This window comes from Bufo bufo, chromosome 9 (genome assembly GCF_905171765.1).
Source record: "Bufo bufo chromosome 9, aBufBuf1.1, whole genome shotgun sequence".
Classification (NCBI taxonomy): Eukaryota; Metazoa; Chordata; class Amphibia; order Anura; family Bufonidae; genus Bufo; species Bufo bufo.
In genome coordinates, this window is record NC_053397.1 from 15,155,788 (window position 1) to 15,177,418 (window position 21,631).

A 21,631-nucleotide genomic window follows, 5' to 3' on the forward strand; every position below is an offset into this window, starting at 1 on the left:
ACATGTCCTATTATTGTCCGCAATACGGACAAGGATAGGACTGTTCTATGAAGGGCCAGCACACGGATGTCATCCGTATGTTTACGGACCGCAAAATACATACGGTTGTGTGCATAAGGCCTTATTGTGAGCCAAAACCAGATGTGGGTCAGATACACAGAACAAATGCTAATCTATCCTTTATACCTTATCTCTGGTTCAGGTTCACAATCATTATTGGAAACCACTGATCAAACATAAAGCGGCCCAGAGCCTCATCCACACGTCAGTGTTCAGTCAGTGATTTCCATCAGTGATTGTGAGCCAAAGCCAGGATTGGAGCCTCCACAGACATAAGATATAAGGGAAAGATCCGCACCTGGTTTTGGCTCGAAATCACTGACCAAAACGCAGACGTGTGAATGAGGCATAACACTGCAATACAAGTTGTATTATATCCTGCATGCTTCAGAACTGAAATCTCCCCGCACTCATTGCAGGTTCAATGTATGCACTAAGGAGACTTGTGGGCTTCCCACTTTACAGGGAGTGCAGAATTATTAGGCAAGTTGTATTTTTGAGGATTAATTTTATTATTGAACAACAACCATGTTCTCAATGAACCTAAAAAACTCATTAATATCAAAGCTGAATATTTTTGGGAGTAGTTTTTAGTTTGTTTTTAGTTTTAGCTATTTTAGGGGGATATCTGTGTGTGCAGGTGACTATTACTGTGCATAATTATTAGGCAACTTAACAAAAAAACAAATATATACCCATTTCAATTATTTATTTTTACCAGTGAAACCAATATTACATCTCAACATTCACAAATATACATTTCTGACATTCAAAAACAAAACAAAAACAAATCAGTGACCAATATAGCCACCTTTCTTTGCAAGGACACTCAAAAGCCTGCCATCCATGGATTCTGTCAGTGTTTTGATCTGTTCACCATCAACATTGCGTGCAGCAGCAACCACAGCCTCCCAGACACTGTTCAGTGAGGTGTACTGTTTTCCCTCCTTGTAAATCTCACATTTGATGATGGACCACAGGTTCTCAATGGGGTTCAGATCAGGTGAACAAGGAGGCCATGTCATTAGATTTTATTCTTTTATACCCTTTCTTGCCAGCCACGCTGTGGAGTACTTGGACGCGTGTGATGGAGCATTGTCCTGCATGAAAATCATGTTTTTCTTGAAGGATGCAGACTTCTTCCTGTACCACTGCTTGAAGAAGGTGTCTTCCAGAAACTGGCAGTAGGACTGGGAGTTGAGCTTGACTCCATCCTCAACCCGAAAAGGCCCCACAAGCTCATCTTTGATGATACCAGCCCAAACCAGTTCTCCACCTCCACCTTGCTGGCGTCTGAGTCGGACTGGAGCTCTCTGCCCTTTACCAATCCAGCCACGGGCCCATCCATCTGGCCCATCAAGACTCACTCTCATTTCATCAGTCCATAAAACCTTAGAAAAATCAGTCTTGAGATATTTCTTGGCCCAGTCTTGACGTTTCAGCTTGTGTGTCTTGTTCAGTGGTGGTCGTCTTTCAGCCTTTCTTACCTTGGCCATGTCTCTGAGTATTGCACACCTTGTGCTTTTGGGCCCTCCAGTGATGTTGCAGCTCTGAAATATGGCCAAACTGGTGGCAAGTGGCATCTTGGCAGCTGCACGCTTGACCTTTCTCAGTTCATGGGCAGTTATTTTGCGCCTTGGTTTTTCCACACGCTTCTTGCGACCCTGTTGACTATTTTGAATGAAACGCTTGATTGTTCGATGATCACGCTTCAGAAGCTTTGCAATTTTAAGAGTGCTGCATCCCTCTGCAAGATATCTCACTATTTTTGACTTTTCTGAGCCTGTCAAGTCCTTCTTTTGACCCATTTTGCCAAAGGAAAGGAAGTTGCCTAATAATTATGCACACCTAATATAGGGTGTTGATGTCATTAGACCACACCGCTTCTCATTACAGAGATGCACATCACCTAATATGCTTAATTGGTAGTAGGCTTTCGAGCCTATACAGCTTGGAGTAAGACAACATGCATAAAGAGGATGATGTGGTCAAAATACTCATTTGCCTAATAATTCTGCACTCAGTGTACAACAGGCACTGTGCAGTGATCTTAATGTTCACAGTACATTTATCAGCAGAACAATGAGTGCAGCTCTGGAGTATAATACAGGATGTAACTCAGGATCAGTACAGGAAAAGTAATGTATGTACGCAGTGACTGCATCAGCAGAATAGTGAGTGCAGCTCTGGAGTATAATACAGGATGTATCTCAGGATCAGTACAGGAAAAGTAATGTATGTACACAGTGACTCCACCAGCAGAATAGTGAGTGCAGCTCTGGAGTATAATACAGGATGTAACTCAGGATCAGTACAGGAGAAGTAATGTATGTACACAGTGACTGCACCAGCAGAATAGTGAGTGCAGCTCTGGAGTATAATACAGGATGTAACTCAGGATCAGTACAGGAGAAGTAATGTATGTACACAGTGAATGCACCAGCAGAATAGTGAGTGCAGCTCTGGAGTATAATACAGGATGTAACTCAGGATCAGTACAGGAGAAGTAATGTATGTACACAGTGACTGCACCAGCAGAATAGTGAGTGCAGCTCTGGAGTATAATACAGGATGTAACTCAGGATCAGTACAGGAGAAGTAATGTATGTACACAGTGACTGCACCAGCAGAATAGTGAGTGCAGCTCTGGAGTATAATACAGGATATAACTCAGGATCAGTACAGGATAAGTAATGTAATGTATATACACAGTGACTGCACCAGCAGAATAGTAAGTGCAGCTCTGGAGTATAATACAGGATGTAACTCAGGATCAGTACAGGAGAAGTAATGTATGTACACAGTGACTGCACCAGCAGAATAGTGAGTGCAGCTCTGGAGTATAACACAGGATGTAACTCAGGATCAGTACAGGATAAGTCATGTATGTACACAGTGACTGCACCAGCAGAATAGTGAGTGCAGCTCTGGAGTATAATATAGGATGTAACTCAGGATCAGTACAGGATAAGTAATGTATGTACACAGTGACTCCACCAGCAGAATAGTGAGTGCAGCTCTGTAGTATAATACAGGATGTAACTCAGGATCAGTACAGGATAAGTAATGTATGTACACAGTGACTGCACCAGCAGAATAGTGAGTGCAGCTCTGGAGTATAATACAGGATGTAACCCAGGATCAGTACAGGAGAAGTAATGTATGTACACAGTGACTGCACCAGCAGAATAGTGAGTGCAGCTCTAGAGTATAATACAGAATGTAACTCAGGATCAATATAGGATAAGTAATGTAATGTATGTACACAGTGACTAAAATCTTTATATGAAGTTTGTATGTTCTCCCCGTGTTTGTGTGGGTTTCCTCCAGGTTTTCCAGTTTCCTCCCACACTCCAAAGACATACTGATCAGGACCTTAGATTGTGAGCCCCATTGGGGACCGTTGGATGCTAATGTCTTTAAAGCTCTGCAGAATATAGTAGCGCTATATAAGTGCATAAATAAATAAATAAATATAAAATTGTAGAAAGTAGAATACAGCAGTTTACCCGATGATACATCTAAGAATAAGTGTTGTATCGAGGTGATATAAATGGTGACAAATGACGTTGAAGGTTAGTCACATGATTTAACATACAAAGTAATCTGTAGGAGCTGTTCTTTCTGGATTGTGGTGCATTATGAGGATAAATATAGTGCATTTTCTAATGGTCGTATTTACTGTCACCATTGCCTCCTTTTCACACCACAGACAAGTGACAGCGGCGTTTTATATTCTCGTGCCTGCTGTTATTGTGTCTCACTTTATTGGAGACTTTCATCAGATATAACTGTTAAAATAACCTCTATATTTGCCACTGAATAGAGGTCATTTTACCATTCACGCTCCTCCTGAATGAGTTTCCTTCTGCAAAGAACAATGAGCTACAAATGAGGCATAAGTTTTGATAAGAAAACAAAAGGCATAATAGGGAGCTCAGGTGCTCCCAGCATGCCCTGCTTCTCGGGTCCTCGGCAATTCATGGTGACATAAAGAGGCCGGCAAGATACCTGCTGACACTGGGCTGAATATAGAGATGAATTACTACACAAAGATGAAACGTATGGAATTTACAAAGCACCATTCTGTTCTCATTGACAGAGATGAGAGTCAGTGTCTTGATACATTGTATCTTATTGTATCACTCCTACAGTCAATAGTATCACAGGCTTCCAGCCACCGACTCTGGCCTCCAACATGGGAGGCTTTTGTTAAGGGGCAGCAGTACATAAAATTTCTTAGTCGTCCATATCTGTCAACTTTTACCAACTAACTATTTCTTATCAATATACTGTACATATACTGAATACTGTAGGTGTCTATTTTAAGTCCTATGGGGGGGGGGGGCGTCAACTTTCCCTGACTCCAGAACAGCTCGGGAGGATGCAAAACTTAAAGGGTTTCTGTCATCAGAAAAATGGGTATTAAGCTGGCTGACACTAGTGATGTGCTAATGTCAGCTGAACAGAACTATATTAGTCCCATGTCACTAAGTGCCGCCGTTATTTAGAAAAACTAACTTTTATAATATGCAAAAGAGCCTCTAGGAGCGGGGGGGGGGGGGCACTTCACCTGCTCCTAGAGGCTCCGTTCGCTCACCTCTTTCTACGCCCTTCTACGCATGATTGACAGGGCCAGGCCAGCTTTGGTCTCCTGTCTGCCGGGGAAATCTCACGCCTGCGCCGTCCCGTTCAGTATTCGGCGCAGGCACAGTGGGGGAAGGACGTTCGCCGGCAGCCGGCTTCCTCACTGCGACGTATTCAGCGCAGGCGCAGTGAGGAAGCCAGCTATCGGCAAACGTCCTTCCCTCACTGCGCCTGCGCCAAATACTGAACGGGACAGCGCAGGCACGAGATTTCCCCGGCAGACAATAGACCAATGCTACGCTGGCCCTGACAATCAAGTGTAGAAGGGCGTAGAAAGAGGTAAGCGAATGGAGCCTCTAGGAGCAGGTGCAACGCTCCCCCCCCCCCGCTCCTAGAGGCTCATTTGCATATTATAAAAGTTCGTTTTTCTAAATAACGGCGGCACTTAGTGACATGGGACTGATATAGTTCTGTTCAGCTGACATTAGCACATCGCTAATGTCAGCCAGCTTAATACCCATTTTTCTGATGACAGAAACCCTTTAAGCTTTGCATCCTCCCGAGCTGTTCTGGAGTCAGGGAAAGTTAGGTGGCTACTCATGCTGAAGCAGTGCTGTGGACATTGGTTGTCACTCAACTTTCCTGGAAACAGATGTAACTATGACATAGACTGCATGAGTTTAGGCAGCATCAGGCAAAGCAACTGATTGGAGGTGTCAGAGAGTGTCCTGCGGTCCCTTAATTGTAGGCATTGTGGGGGTCTTAGTGACCATCAGTACAAAATCCCTCTAAAGGGGTTGTCCAGGATAAGATTCTGCTTCTTTTTCCCAGAAACAGCGCCACTCTTGTCTGTAGGGCGTGTGAGGTATTGCAACTTTTCCACATTTAAAGGGGTCGTCCCATTAGTGGATTGTGGATAAGTGTCTGACTGTCAGGGGCCGACCGTTGGGGCCTCCACCGATCACAAGAATAGGGACCTCCCCACGCATGCGCATCTGCTTCTCCATCCAACTCTGTGTGACTGCCGGAGACACCAGAGTACAAGCCCTCTGCTATCTCAGGCAGTCCCATAGAGCCGAATGGAGAGGGAGTGAATTGGGCTGAGCTGCAGAGTTTATTTATTTTATGTGACATATTCCGCAGCGCAGACATTAGCATCACACTGTCCCCAATGGGGCTCACAATCTAAGTTTCCTATCAGTCTGTGTGGGAGGAAACCGGAGAACCCCACGCAAACACGGGGAGAACATAAAAACTCTTGGTCGGATTCGAACCTAGGACCCCAGCGCTCTAAGGCAAACCCATATACAAGAGTGACACTATTACTGGAGAAATAACCAGGAGGACTCCTTTAAGGGGGTTTTCTCAGAGGGACATTATTAACCTGTATAAATACATAAACGGACCATATAAAAAATATCGAGAGTAGCTATTATGAGTTGAATCCCCTAAAAAAAACAGTCCCTACACCTGGGGAAAAAAAGAATCAGTAGTAAGAGGCGAGAAGCATTCCTTACAGTAAGAGCGGTGAATCTCCGGAATAGCAGCCGGAGCGGTCACAGCAAATACAGGAGATGCGTCAGAGAAGGTTTAGATGACTTTTTACTTGAAAATAACATTGAGGCTTCTGACAATGTATAGAAATCATGTTCTACACACCCTTTCCCTTTGGCTCACCCCTTCCTTAAAAGGAAGATAGACATTGATCCAGGAATGTGTTCTGATTGCCACATCATGAGGGGGGGGGGGGGGGGATTCTTTTCCCTCATAGGGTTTTTTTTTTTGCCTTCCCCTGGATCAATATAGCAGGATTACAGATTGGACTTGATAGAATTTTGTCTTTTTCCAACCTTAAAGGGGTTGCCCAGCCTTTTACTATTGATGACCTATCCTCAGGATAGGTGATCAATATCAGATCGGCGGGGATCCGACACCTGCCACCCCCGCCAATCAGATGTATGAGGAGACGGCGCGCACAGTGCGCAGATGCAGCCTCCCTTCCTGTTCACCGATGAGGTCCATGGCACAGACCATAGACAGAGAGAAGGGAGGCGGCATGTGCACACTGCACGCGCCGTCTGCTCAAACAGCTGATTGGCGGGGTGGCGGGTGTCAGACCCCAACCGATCTGATATTGATGACCTATCCTGAGGATAGCAAAAAAAAACTAGTGAAGAGCAGCCCTGACGGGCCTAATCGACCTTTCCGGAATGCAACAGCCAAACCACGGCCGCAGATCCACAGCAGCACATAGATTAGTAATCAAACAACAGATGATGGCAGCATCTCCAGATGTTCCTTTTTATTCTTCGTACATGCAGGAATGTGTACAAACAGAGCAAAAATGCAACGTTTCAGCTACAAAGTAGCATAACAACAAGTGATAGATCACAGACATATATACGCACTATGTAGGTCTGTGATCTATCACTTGTTGTTATGCTTGACAAATTTGTAGCCGAAACGTTGCATTTTTGCTCTGTTTGTACACATTCCTGCAAGTACGAAGAATAAAAAGGAACATCTGGAGATGCTGCCATCATCTGTCCTGAGGATAGGTCATCAATAGTGTGTAACATGTGGCCCTCAGTGCTTACAGTGCAGACTTCCTCAACGCTCATAAACATGGCCGACTCCACCAGAAGGAAATGGTCTAAAAGTTATACTGTATACAAGGAGATCAAGCAAAAACAACACCGACTATAACAAATCATGCCGAGCATCGAGCTGCTGAGCTCAATGTTTGACATCTTCTCCTCCTCGTGTTTACTTAGTATTGAATTAGTGATGTAAAAAATAGAAATACGTCTCGCCCCTCCAGAAGAAATGTGCGTTACCGTCATTAGAGTGAATCCACACCATTTCTTATCGTGTCACCAACTGGGACTATGGGCGGACTGGGAACTTAAATTGGCCCTGGAAAAAAATACTAAAAGTGACCCCGTTTTGTAGTCGGCTCCAAATTGATAGAAGGCAGGGCCAGCAATACCATATTGCGGCACATTAGGCTCCATTCACACGTCCGCAATTTCGTTCTGCATTTTGCGGAACGGAATTGTGGACTCATTAATTTCTATGGGGCAGCACGATGTGCTGCCCAGACACGAAATTGCGGATCCGCACTTCCGTTCCGCCAAAAAATAGAACATGTTCTATTCTTGTCCGCAATTGCGGACAAGAACAGGCATATTCTATTAGTGCCGGCAAAATGCAGAACGCACATTGCCGCTTTCCGTGTTTTGCGGATCTGCGGCTCCGTGTATCTGCAAAACACGTTGTGGACGTGTGAATGGAGCCTTATACCACCTCAACAGAGCCAAATACCACAGTCCATCACAAAAAATGCCAGCAGCACAATATACATCCCCGAAAACGTCGACTGGTCGGCCGTGAGGAGGGCCCAGGCGGCTCCCTGGGCATCGGCCCACCGGGAAATTTCCCTGTAACGTCTATAGCCAATCCGCCCCTGACTGGGACCATTTGTAACTGTTTGTATGGTGGCCTAGCTCTCCTACAGGGAGTGCAGAATTATTAGGCAAGTTGTATTTTTGAGGATTAATTTTATTATTGAACAACAACCATGTTCTCAATGAACCCAAAAAACTCATTAATATCAAAGCTGAATATTTTTGGAAGTAGTTTAGTTTGTTTTTAGTTTTATCTATTTTAGGGGGATATCTGTGTGTGCAGGTGACTATTACTGTGCATAATTATTAGGCAACTTAACAAAAAACAAATATATACCCATTTCAATTATTTATTTTTACCAGTGAAACCAATATAACATCTCAACATTCACAAATATACATTTCTGACATTCAAAAACAAAACAAAAACAAATCAGTGACCAATATAGCCACCTTTCTTTGCAAGGACACTCAAAAGCCTGCCATCCATGGATTCTGTCAGTGTTTTGATCTGTTCACCATCAACATTGCGTGCAGCAGCAACCACAGCCTCCCAGACACTGTTCAGAGAGGTGTACTGTTTTCCCTCCTTGTAAATCTCACATTTGATGATGGACCACAGGTTCTCAATGGGGTTCAGATCAGGTGAACAAGGAGGCCATGTCATTAGATTTTCTTCTTTTATACCCTTTCTTGCCAGCCACGCTGTGGAGTACTTGGACGCGTGTGATGGAGCATTGTCCTGCATGAAAATCATGTTTTTCTTGAAGGATGCAGACTTCTTCCTGTACCACTGCTTGAAGAAGGTGTCTTCCAGAAACTGGCAGTAGGACTGGGAGTTGAGCTTGACTCCATCCTCAACCCGAAAAGGCCCCACAAGCTCATCTTTGATGATACCAGCCCAAACCAGTACTCCACCTCCACCTTGCTGGCGTCTGAGTCGGACTGGAGCTCTCTGCCCTTTACCAATCCAGCCACGGGCCCATCCATCTGGCCCATCAAGACTCACTCTCATTTCATCAGTCCATAAAACCTTAGAAAAATCAGTCTTGAGATATTTCTTGGCCCAGTCTTGACGTTTCAGCTTGTGTGTCTTGTTCAGTGGTGGTCGTCTTTCAGCCTTTCTTACCTTGGCCATGTCTCTGAGTATTGCACACCTTGTGCTTTTGGGCACTCCGGTGATGTTGCAGCTCTAAAATATGGCCAAACTGGTGGCAAGTGGCATCTTGGCAGCTGCACGCTTGACTTTTCTCAGTTCATGGGCAGTTATTTTGCGCCTTGGTTTTTCCACACGCTTCTTGCGACCCTGTTGACTATTTTGAATGAAACGCTTGATTGTTCGATGATCACGCTTCAGAAGCTTTGCAATTTTAAGAGTGCTGCATCCCTCTGCAAGATATCTCACTATGTTTGACTTTTCTGAGCCTGTCAAGTCCTTCTTTTGACCCATTTTGCCAAAGGAAAGGAAGTTGCCTAATAATTATGCACACCTAATATAGGGTGTTGATGTCATTAGACCACACCCCTTCCCATTACAGAGATGCGCATCACCTAATATGCTTAATTGGTAGTAGGCTTTCGAGCCTATACAGCTTGGAGTAAGACAACATGCATAAAGAGGATGATGTGGTCAAAATACTCATTTGCCTAATAATTCTGCACTCCCTGTATAGTCTTTTACAAATATACCTTTATGTGCCAATTAATATTTTGTAGCCCCTGAAAAACACGTTTTTATAAATATACTAATTAGGTGAAAAGCACCCAGGGGGCTGTACTTATGGGCACTGGAGTGCGGCAGCACCCATCAGAATGGAACACCACTCCTCCCATCCTCTTATTCTGTCCACTTCCCAGCCCTGGCAATATCATCATGAGTCCGCTGGAAAACTTAGTATGAGCTCCTCTGTCCCACTCAGTTCGCCAAAACGCTGCAACAATCACTCAGAGGCAATACAAAGCACCGCACCCCAGATTCTTGACAAATGTAGGGCTTTTTTTAGGGTACTTTCACACTTGCGGCAGAGGATTCCGGATACGTATGCCCGCCGGATCCGTCAAAACGTATGCAAACTGATGGCATTTGTCAGATGGATCAGGATCCTGATCAGTATGACAAATGCATTGTAATGCTGGATCTGTCTCTCCGGAGTCATCCGGAAAACGGGTCCGACATTTTTTTTTTTTCACATTTTTTGCGGTCTGAGCATGCGCAGACCGGAATGCCGGAACCGTTTTGCCGAAACACTCGGGACCGGATCCAGCATAAATGCATTTCAATGGGAAAAAATGCAGGATCCGGCATGTGTTCTGGAATTTTGGACGGAGATAAAACCGCAGCATGCTGCGGTATTATCTCCGTCCTCAAAAGTTAAAAAGACTGAACTGAAGACATCCTGAACGGATTGCTCTCCATTCAGAATGCATTAGGATAAACCTGATCAGTTCCTTTCCGGTATTGAGCCCCTAGGACGGAACTCTATACCAGAAAAGAATAACGCTATTGTGAAAGTGCCCTTAAACGGAATACATTTTAATTTATGTCTACCACTAGGGGAGCTCAGTGCATAGGAATTTATACAGTTACTATTTACTTGAATGGAAGCTAAAATCACTTCTTTGTATTGCGCTCCCCCTAGTGGCTGCTGCATGCAAATGCAGTGTTCTGTTTTCAGGGCAAAGAAGAAAGAGCTCAGCATCATAGCATAGCAGTTGCGTGGTCTGCCTCCATTAAAGGTACGCCACTGGGCCTGTCTCATGTGAATATAATAAGGTATAATTAATCCTTAAAGAGGTTCTCTGTTTTATGTTATAAGGGATCTACGATATAAGCTGAATATAAGATGCTCAATTGCTGGCACTTCCAGCAATCAGATATAATCTGTTATCTACTGGCAAGTGTTTATTTTCCTGCAGCGCCCCCAGAGGTGAAATTAGGCATTACACAGATCCTACAGGAATCAATGATCTGTCTGTGTACAGGCTTTAATATGGTATTTAAAAATAGATTTCCCACATTAGACAGCCCCTTAAGGGTTATTCACATGTGGCAGATTTGTTGCAGAAATTTCAAAATCGCATAAAAAATAGCTGGGAGAACACAAGAAATTTTGACACGGAATTATTTTTTTTCCCAGCATGCTATTACGACCATGTGAACATACCCTCAGAATACGGTTACGTGAATTTGTAGTGCACTTTTTTTTTAAAGGTCAAAGTACGAGTATAAGATCGTTCATAAACTTTTTATTTTTTTAATTATTATTTTATATTTATATTTTTATAATGGGCAGTTCCATCTGACATGATTTTCTGGAAGGATCATTCCTAATGATGGTGGTGTATAGGCAGATTTACTTGTTTGTTGGACATCAAGGACTGATCTGCGAATCCTGCAGGATTTAACAGTCGTGTATGTTTATGTTTACAAGCCTTGCTTCCGATTCTCAGAAGAATTGGAACATGTGGGAATTTGCATGCGTCCTCCTCTGTTGGGGTTTTTATATCTAGGAACAGGCATTAATTAACCTCCAGCCTTGGTCTGACGACATCCCATGAAACATCCAGCAGCTGTGGTCCAAGGCTGTCCATGTATTCTGGCTTATAGCTCTGTACTGTAGGGAGTGCATTGTAGATTGCCGCAGCTGCCAGGGAAGACTCTGACTTCCTAAAGGGAAAATACAGTGAAATAACTGTGACGGTCACGTACACTACACACAGGGGGGAGGCTAGTGACCACTGCGCTCCACTCTCACCCCTAGCCCTGCCTACTTGCCTCGCAAGCCCTAATAACAGGGGACAACTGGACGGCAGTGCCTAACTTAGGATACGTGCTGGGAAGACAGACAAGACAAATAACGGAATGTAAACGGACCGGTCAGAACCAAGAGAGCTACGCAGTACAAAGGGTTAAGCAAAGAATGGTCAGGTGAAGCCGGGGTCAAATACCAGGAGAGTAGAGAAGTACCAGAGGAGTCCGCAAAGAGTAGTCAGGTGGGAGCCGAGGTCACAATACCAGGAGGGATGCGCAGTACAGGAGGAGCAGGCAGAGGATCGTCAGGGAACAGGATCAGGTGAGTAATCAGTAGTCCAACAAATAGCCAGGAACCTAGAATTAACAGGCAACTTGTGGCCAGCAGGCTGCCTGTATTTATAGTGGGGTCTGAGGGTCATGTGACGTGGCCAGCGTCACATGACCGACAGACAGACAAGTCAAGCACCGAGTGATCAGCTCGGCGCTCAAGGCAGACCTAGGAGCAGGGAGCCTCCCAGCTAGCAAAGCCGCCCTGGGAACGAGGCCAAACACAGATCCTCGCTCCCAAAGCTAAGCAGCAGGTCTGCGGCTGATGGGAGACCGAGTGCGCCTTTGGTGCCCCGTGACAGTACCCCCCCTTTTACGAGGGGCCACCGGACTCAAGACTTCAGGCAATGGCCTTTCAGGGTGTTCTTAATGAAATTTTTGAACCAGTCTAGGAGCATGAACCTCCCTAGCAGGAACCCAAGATCTCTCTTCGGGTCCATACCCCTTCCAGTGAATCAGGTACTGTAAGGAATTACGCACTCTCCTGACATCCACTATCTTAGACACCACATACTCGACAGCATCACTAACAAGAACCGGCGGAGGCGAGGCTTTCAACGATACCGGATTAATCACCTCTGTGATCTTATACGGTCCAATAAAACGAGGAGCAAATTTTCTAGAAGCTATCTTGAGAGATAGATTCTTGGAGGACAACCATACTTTATCCCCAACCTGAAAGTTCACCCCCTTGGAACGTCTCCTATCGGCCTTGAGATTTTGGGAGCTTTGAGCCTTTTCTAGGTTCCTGTGCACAGTTCGGAGGAGAGTTTATCCGCTTCAGGGTTAGAAGAGGAGACGGACGACCCAGAATGAAAACGGGGATAAAAACCATGGTTACAAAAGAAAGGGGAGACCCCAGCAGAAGAATTGACACGGTTATTCAAAGCAAATTCTGCCAACGGAAGGTATTTAACCTATAATTGCTGGTCATCAGCAACATACGACCTCAGGAATTGTTCCACAGACTGATTAAGGAGTTCAGTCTGCCCATTACTCTAGGATGGTAGGCGGAAGAAAAAGACAACAAAATTTTACATCTTTGACAGAAGGCCCTCCAGAATTTGGACACAAACTGCACACCTCTGTCAGAAACAATACTTTCCGGGATGCCATGTAAACGAACAATCTCTCTCACAAAAATAGACGCCAGGGTTTTAGCATTCGGAAGTTTAGACAGGGGAATGAAATGAACCATCTTGCTAAACCTATCGACCACTACCCAAACCACAGTCTTACCCTCCGCCGGCGGCAGGTCAGCAATAAAGTCCATCGAGATATGGAACCAGGGTCTACTGGGAATGGGTAGGGGTCGTAGGTTACCAGCAGGGCGAGTCCTAGGTGTCTTAGACCTGGCACAAACTTCACAGGCTGACACGTAGGACTTGACATCCCTAAATAGAGTGGCCACCAATAAGATCTAGAAACCAGATCCTTAGTGCCCTCAACACCCGGATGTCCACAAAAGGCAGAATCATGACACTGACCTAAACAGCTGGAGACGAAATTGTATGGGGACAAACAACTTATCTGTTGGGGTGGTTGCCGGTGCCAGATGTTGTTCAGCCTTAATGCGAGCCGAGATATCTTGGGTTAAGGCTGCTACGAAGATATTTGCTGGTAGGATGGATTCAGGCGGTGCCTCTGTAGGCTGAAAAGCATGGAAGCTCCGAGATAATGCATCAGCCTTCACATTTTTACTTCCAGGCCTGAAAGTAATGGAGAATTCAAAACGAGTAAAAAACAGTGCCCATCTAGCCTGACGGGGATTCAACCTCTTAGCAGATTCGACAAACATAAGGTTCTTATGGTCAGTGACAACAGTTACACAATGCCTTGCCCCCTCCAGAAAATGCCTCCACTCCTCAAATGCCCACTTAATGGCCAGCAACTCCCGATTCCCTATGTCGTAGTTTCTCTCGGTGGAAGAAAATTTTCTGGAAAAGAAGGCACACGGTCTCAGGTTAGTTAGACTAGCAGGACCTTGTGAAAGGACTGCTCCTGCGCTCTCCTCAGACGCATCCACCTCCACAATAAAAGGTCTCTCCTGATCTGACTGGATCAGAATGGGAGCGCTACTGAATGCCTTTTTTAGTGTTTCAAACGAAGTAATGGCCTCAGAAGACCAGTTCTCCAAATCCGCCTCTTTCTTAGTAAGGTCGGTCAATGGTTTAGCAATTACTGAAGAATTCTTAATAAACTTACGGTAGTAATTGGCAAAACCTAAGAACCGTTGTAAGGCCTTTAAGGATGAAGGCCTTACCCATTCCTTAATAGCTAGTACCTTACCAGGATCCATCTTCAAAGCGTGAGGAGTCAGAACATGCCCTAGAAACAGTATCTCCTGTACACCAAAGACACATTTCTCTTGTTTAGCGGATAGCTGATTCTCCCTCAACACCTCTAATACTTGTCTAACATGAGACACATGAGATTTGAAATCAGGAGAAAATATCAAAATGTCGTCAAGATAGACAATGACAAATTTACCTAAAAACTCTCTAAGAATATCATTCATAAAGTTTTGGAACACAGCTGGGGCATTGCCGAGTCCAAAAGGCATAACCTGATATTCAAAGTGCCCTGCCGGAGTATTGAACACAGTCTTCCATTCGTCTCCCTCCTTGATTCGGATTAGATTATATGCCCCTTTCAGGTCAATCTTAGAAAACCAGGTTGCCCCAAGAACCTGGTTAAATAAATCCGGAATCAATGGGAGAGAGTATCGATTCTGGATAGTAATCTTATTCAATATCCGGTAATCGATACAAGGCCTAAGACCACCATCCTTCTTAACGAAGAAAAACCCCGCTCCCATAGGAGAGACAGAAGGTCTAATGTGCCCCCTACCGAGGCTTTCCTTAATATAATCATCCATGGCCTTGCGTTCGGGCTTAGATTATAAACACGCCCCTTAGGAAACCTGGCACCTTCTACTAACTCTATGGACCAATCATAAGGTCTATGGGGTGGTAGAACCTCCGGGGTTGGTGATGAGAACACATCAGAATATTCCCTAATGACCGTGGGTAATATATCAGATTCTACTGAGACCCCAGCTTGTACCACAGACAAGCACAAGTCACACTTAGGTCCCCATTTCACCAACTCCCCCCTGGACCAATCAATAGTGGGGTTGTGTAATCGGAGCCAAGGCAACCCTAGTACCACCTCAGCCGGTAGGTTCTCCAGGACTAAGAGGGAACATTTCTCAGAGTGGCACACCCCCACGGTTAAAGAAATCTCTCAGGTACATGACCTCACCATACCACCTACCAGGGGAGTGGCGTCCATAGCAATGACATGGATAGGTGTAGGAAGAGAAAAAATTGGAATACCCAGTCTAATGGCGTACTCAGAGTCAATAAAGCTGGCCGCTGAACCAGAGTCAATAAAGGCCTTACCCGGCCATTTATTAACCCCCAGAGATATTGTTATAGGTACCAAAAGCTTACATTTTGTAATATCAGGGTGTACCTGGTCTTTATGTTGCCTTGCCTTGGGAGACTTAACGGAGAGGGTCTTCTTAGGACACTGGTTGATCCAATGGTCAGGATCTCCGCAGTAAAAACACACTCCACGTCTGCGGCGCAGATTCCCTTGAGTCATGCCGACCTGCATGGGTTCCTCGGTAGAGACCTCAGCGTTGTTTCTGGGATAGACCTCAGGCTGGACCACCATCTTAGAAGAGAACTGTCGTTCCTGTCGTCTCTCTCTAACCCGTCGGTCAAGTCGGACTACAAGAGTCTCTGGAAGCTGATAACTCACTAGAAGATCCTTTAAGTTATCAGACAGACCTGACCTGAACTGACTCTTAAGTGCTGGTTCATTCCATCCTGAGGGAACACACCACCTTCTGAATTGGGTGCAATACTCCTACGCAGGTAGATCGCCCTGAACCAGAACCTTTAGAGCAGTCTCGGCTACCAGTGTCCTGTCTGGTTCATCATACAGGGTACCCAGTAGGGATCGACCGATATTGATTTTTTAGGGCCGATACCGATAATTTGTGAACTTTCAGGCCGATAGCCGATAATTTATACCGATATTCTGGGAATTTTAATTTTTGAAAAAAAAATAAATCCTACACAAATATTCTGAAAATTAATATGTTTATTGTTAACGTGTATTTTTTATTTTTTTTGTAAATCTTTCTTTTTCATTTATACTTAATATTTTTTTATTTTTTTTTACTAACTTTTAGCCCATTTAGGGACTAGAACTCTTGTCCTATTCACCCTGATAGAGGAGTAGGATCTCACACTGTCCCTGCTGCTCTGTGCTTTGTGCACACAGCAGCATGGAGCTTACCATGGCAGCCAGGGCTTCAGTAGCGTCCTGGCTGCCATGGTAACCGATCGGAGCCCCAGGATTACACAGCTGGGGCTCCGATCGGAGGAGCAGGGGAGAGGGGATCCTGTGGCCACTGCCACCAATGATTAATACTGGGGGGGGGGGCTTGGGTGGGGGGCGCACTGCGCCACCAAAGTTTTTAATACTGGGATGGGGTGGGGGGCGCACTGCGCCACCAATGATTAATACTGGGGGGCTTGGGGGGGCGCACTGCACCACCAATGAAGAGAAATCTCTCATTAATTCATATACAGGAGGCGGGAGCTGGCTGCAAAATCACATAGCAGACTCCCGACCTCTATGAGCGGTAGCTGCGATCCGCAACACCTAAGGGGTTAACTACCGCAGATCGCAGCTACCCCTCATAGAGGTCGGGAGCCGGCTATGTGATTCTGCAGCCAGCTCCCGCCTCCTGTATATGAATTAATGAAAGACTTATCTTCATTGGTGGAGCGGTGGCCACAGCCCCTCCCCTTCTTTTGTCCTCTCTCCTCTAATTGGCGGCAGCGGCAGCAGCATCACAGGGGGAGGGAGACACTGCTTCCTTCTCCCCTGTGCTGCTGAGGGAACACGGAGAGCGCCGAGAGCAGCGCAATCTGTGTTCCCAATACGTTATCAAAATAGATGCCGATACCGATAACTGTCAAAATCCTGAATATCGGCCGATAATATCGGTAAAACCGATAATCGGTCGATCCCTAGTACCCAGGGCCTGAAAAAACCCTCCACTGATGTTAAACAACTGGCGTCAGCAGGTAAAGAAAATGCCCAGTCCTGGGGTTCACCCTGTAAACGGGAAATGACAATGCCCACGCGTTGACTCTCGGGGCCAGAGGATACGGGGCGCAAACGGAAAAAAAGTTTACAATTTTCTTTAAAGGAAAGAAACTTCTTCCGATCTCCAGAAAAGGGCTCAGGAAGCTTAATCTGGGGCTCTAAATGTGGACTGGAGGCCTGAGGAGTGCAAGTACCTTGTCCTAGCTCAAAAGAACAGAGTTTCTCACCTAGCTCCTGCATCATCTGCGTCAGGTTAGAGACATGGTCAGTCAGGGTCACCAGAGGATTCATGATACAGTGGTTAGGTTACAGCCTGTTAATCTGTGACGGTCACGTACACTACACACAGGGGGGAGGATAGTGACCACTGCGCTCCACCCTCACCCCTGGCCCTGCCTACTTGCCTAACGAGTCCTGATGACAGGGGACAACTAGACGGCAGTCCCTTAGGATACATGCTGGGGAGACAGACAAGACAAATAACGGAATGCGAACGGACCGGGTCAGAACCAAGAGAGCTACACAGTACAAAGTGTTAAGCAAAGAATGGTCAGGAGAAGCCGGGGTCAAATACCAGGAGAGTAGAGAAGAAACAGAGGAGTCCGCAAAGAGGAGTCAGGTGGGAGCCGAGGTCACAATACCAGGAGGGATGCGCAGTACAGGAGGAGCAGGCAGAGGATCGTCAGGGAACAGGATCAGGTAGTAATCAGTAGTCCAACAAATAGCCAGGAACCTAGAATTAACAGGCAACTTGTGGCCAGCAGGCTGCCTGTATTTATAGTAGGGTCTAAGGGTCATGTGACGTGGCCAGCGTCACATGACCGACAGACAGACAAGTCGAGCACCGAGTGATCAGCTCTGCGCTCAAGGCAGACCTAGGAGCAGGGAGCTTCCCAGCTAGCAAAGCCGCCCTGGGAACGAGGCCAAACACAGGTCCTAGCTCCCGAAGCTAAGCAGCAGGTCTGCCTTTGGCGCCCCGTGACAATAACCTTCCGATAAGTCAAGATACTGCTTAAAGCCTCGTACACATTTCCGTGTCAGTGACACGTCCGTGAAAAAAAGCGTACGTGTTTCATCCATGAAGATGTTCGTAAAGGATCTGTGGTTGGTCTGTGTGCCCGTTTTTACCATCCATGTGTCATCCGTAAGTCAGTGAAGTTGCTCAGCTGAAAATTCATTTCCAAAGAATCTCCTATCAGTCTGCAGTGAAAAAAATGGACGCCATCCGTGGTGTGTCTGTGTACAAGAATATAACTACTATAATACTGCTCCTATGTACAAGAATATAACTACTATAATACTGCTCCTATGTACAAGAATATAACTACTATAATACTGCTCCTATGTACAAGAATATAACTGCTATACTACTGTCTCCTATGTAGAAGAATATAACTACTATAATACTGCTTCCTATGTACAAGAATATAACTACTATAATACTGCTCCTATGTACAAGAATATAACTACTATAATACTGCTTCCTATGTACAAGAATATAACTACTATAATACTGCTCCTATGTATAAGAATATAACTACTATAATACTGCCTCCTATGTACAAGAATATAACTACTATAATACTGCCCCATGTACAAGAATATAACTACTATAATACTGCTCCTATGTACAAGAATATAACTACTATAATACTGCTTCTATATACAAGAATATAACTACTATAATACTGCTTCTATGTACAAGAATATAACTACTATAATACTGCTCCTATGTACAAGCATGTGAATACTATAGCATATACAGGATTGTGGTGTCTTCCTGTTAGGTTATAAATCGCCCTCTCCATCACGGATAGCAGTAGTTCAGCATTGTGGGTTGTGTATTTCTGCAGTCGGTGCTCTCTATAAAGCAGCGATGTGAACCTGTAATTTGGAGATGTAAGTTGATATAAATTGAACATTCTAATCTTAGCGCAATTAAAATGTATTTTTCTCTTTTTATTTTTAACACGTGTAATAAGCACACCTGTCTGGATGTCTGGGCACATCTGCCTACACATTCCCGAGAAAAGCATCTCCGCTCCCTGCCAAGTAAATCTACTCTTAATAGAAGGAATTATCCATAGCTCAGTTATGTATATGACAAACACGGTGACTGTTTAAGGGTCAGAAGGCAGAAAGTGACACTGGCATCAGATACAATGTAACTATTATCAGTGTTATTAAGAAGCGATGATATCCATGTCACATAGGAACTTACTGCTGTTTGTCAATTAAAGGGATACATTACTCTAATTAATTTCATATTTCTACGATCCTCCCACCACCCCCCGGAATGTTAAGAAGCGTTGGTATATTAGTACGATATATAATCACGTTATGATTAATGGGGGGGTTTACTTCTGGGACCCCCATTGATCTTGAGAATGAAGAAGAAGCCACTTTTTGTACAGCGGAAACCACCCCTTTAAGGGCTCATGTACATGACCGTATGTATTTTGCGGTCTGCAAAAAATGGATTTGCAAAAATCACGGATGATGTCTATGTACATTCTGTATTTTCCCGGAATGGAAGAGCTGTCCTCTAATAGAACAGTACTATCCTTATCCATAATGCGGACAATAATAGGACATGTTCTATTTTTTTTGCAGAACGTAAATACGGACATAAGGAAACGTAATGCACACAGAGTAACTTCCGTTTCTTTTGCGGACCCATTAAAATCAATAGTTCCGCATACGGTCCGCAAAAAAAAACAAAAACGGGACGGACACAGAAAGAAATTACGTTTGTGCTCATACACACGAGCGTAATAGGTCAGTGCCTGCTCTGCGGTCTGCAATGCACGGGCACTGGCCGTGTGCACTCCATTTGCAGATGCGGACCCATTGACTTGAATAGGTCCACGTGCAACATCCGGCAAAAGGTAGAACATCTTCTGTAAGGCACGGACCCGAAAGCCCACGGAAGCGCTTCGTAGTGCTTTCGATCCATGCCTCCACTCCGCAAAAGACAGGAGAAGTCCTATCTTCGGTCATATCTTGCGGATTGCAGACCCATTTAAGTCAATGGGTCCGTATCTGCAGCACGGAGTGCAGACGGCCGGTGGCCCTGGATTGTGGACTGGCGGTTCCATAAACAGATTAATCAGTGATGGTATATCCTAGCAATGTGTCCTTACCTCCTATGGTGATAAAAGCCCCTCAAAGGGGTTGTGCCACCATTAAATGTTATTTCAATATAATTCAGCATTAAAAATTAGTTACTCTTGTAATTTACTGTCTGTTATAAAAATGCTCCAGTTGTGAGATATTCTCTTTACTTAATTATAACAGCGCCCCCTGGCGATTAATCTGTATAGTGATGTGAACGTCCACCTGAGGTGGTCGCAAGTACTCAATTCCATTCTAGAGCTGCCACCAGCTATATCTACTGTTAGAAGTTGTGGCAGTTACAGGGAAAGAGCTGTAGCAGAAAGGACACACTCCCTGAACAGTGATAGGAAGAGAGCTTCAGGGAAAGGCACGCCCGATGAGCTGCGATAGGGAAAGAGCTGCAGCAGAAAGGACACTCCTGCTGAGGTATGAAGGACCTACTTCTTTGGACTGTTTGTATTCCCCAAAAGAGGTTGTTGTAACTAGATGACCCTTTTACAGAGATTTTTCTGATCAACCTCCCCCATCTGCTACATCACCCATCATCTAACAGAGCCTTGAATTTCTTACGCCAGACGCCTGCACACAGCTACACACGTCACCTATAGGCACACTGTATAGGACCAGAAAGGGCACAAGGAGGTGGGGCTTGAAGATGATTGACGGCTCTGCTGAGAAATCAGGAGCCAGAATGGTTGTCACAAACCAGGGATAAGATAAAGCTAAGAATTATGCATGTGTGATGGAGTTACCCTTTAAAAAACGTCTGCTAATAGTAATTGTCAGATATTGATGCCCCTCGACCCATTTTTCATATAAGACAAGTTCTTCTTATTTATATCACAGATCGACACGAGGTGATCACAAAGGAGATTCTGGAGCTTGACCCATGGGAAAACCAATGGAACACAGTCTGCACCCGGGCCCCCATGCATGACTCCTATGATGTCTGTCTGGTTGCGACACTGAACCCCCGAGACCTGCTCCCTCCTCCACGGGACCTACTGGAGAGGTGACATCTCATACAGATAAGCCTTCTCTATGGGCGATGGCTTTCTTCTGGTTTTGGAGAAGTAGCAGGATTGCTGGAGGACACATGAGTAGTGTTCTTAGCAATGGCAATTTCTAGTGAGCGTGACCCATTGCTGTGAAGACTAATGCAGAATTTTTTCTGCCATGTGCTATTGTATTCTTATGTGGTAGAGGGGCGTTACTGTCCTCTTAGGCAGCAGGGCCAGGATGTAACCGC

At 45.0% G+C, this 21,631-nt stretch overlaps 1 protein-coding gene across 6 annotated transcripts in view; it reads left to right on the forward strand.

Annotated features, from left to right (window-relative positions):
- The window catches only part of KBTBD12 (kelch repeat and BTB domain containing 12), a 111,405-nt gene that overhangs the window by 86,777 nt on the left and 2,997 nt on the right, over positions 1 to 21,631 (forward strand). For all 6 annotated transcript variants that reach the window (XM_040408586.1, XM_040408587.1, XM_040408589.1 and 3 more), the window contains exon 6: positions 21,229 to 21,394. In XM_040408586.1, the coding sequence (XP_040264520.1) occupies positions 21,229 to 21,394 (166 nt within the window). The remainder of the gene's footprint in view (positions 1 to 21,228; positions 21,395 to 21,631) is intronic.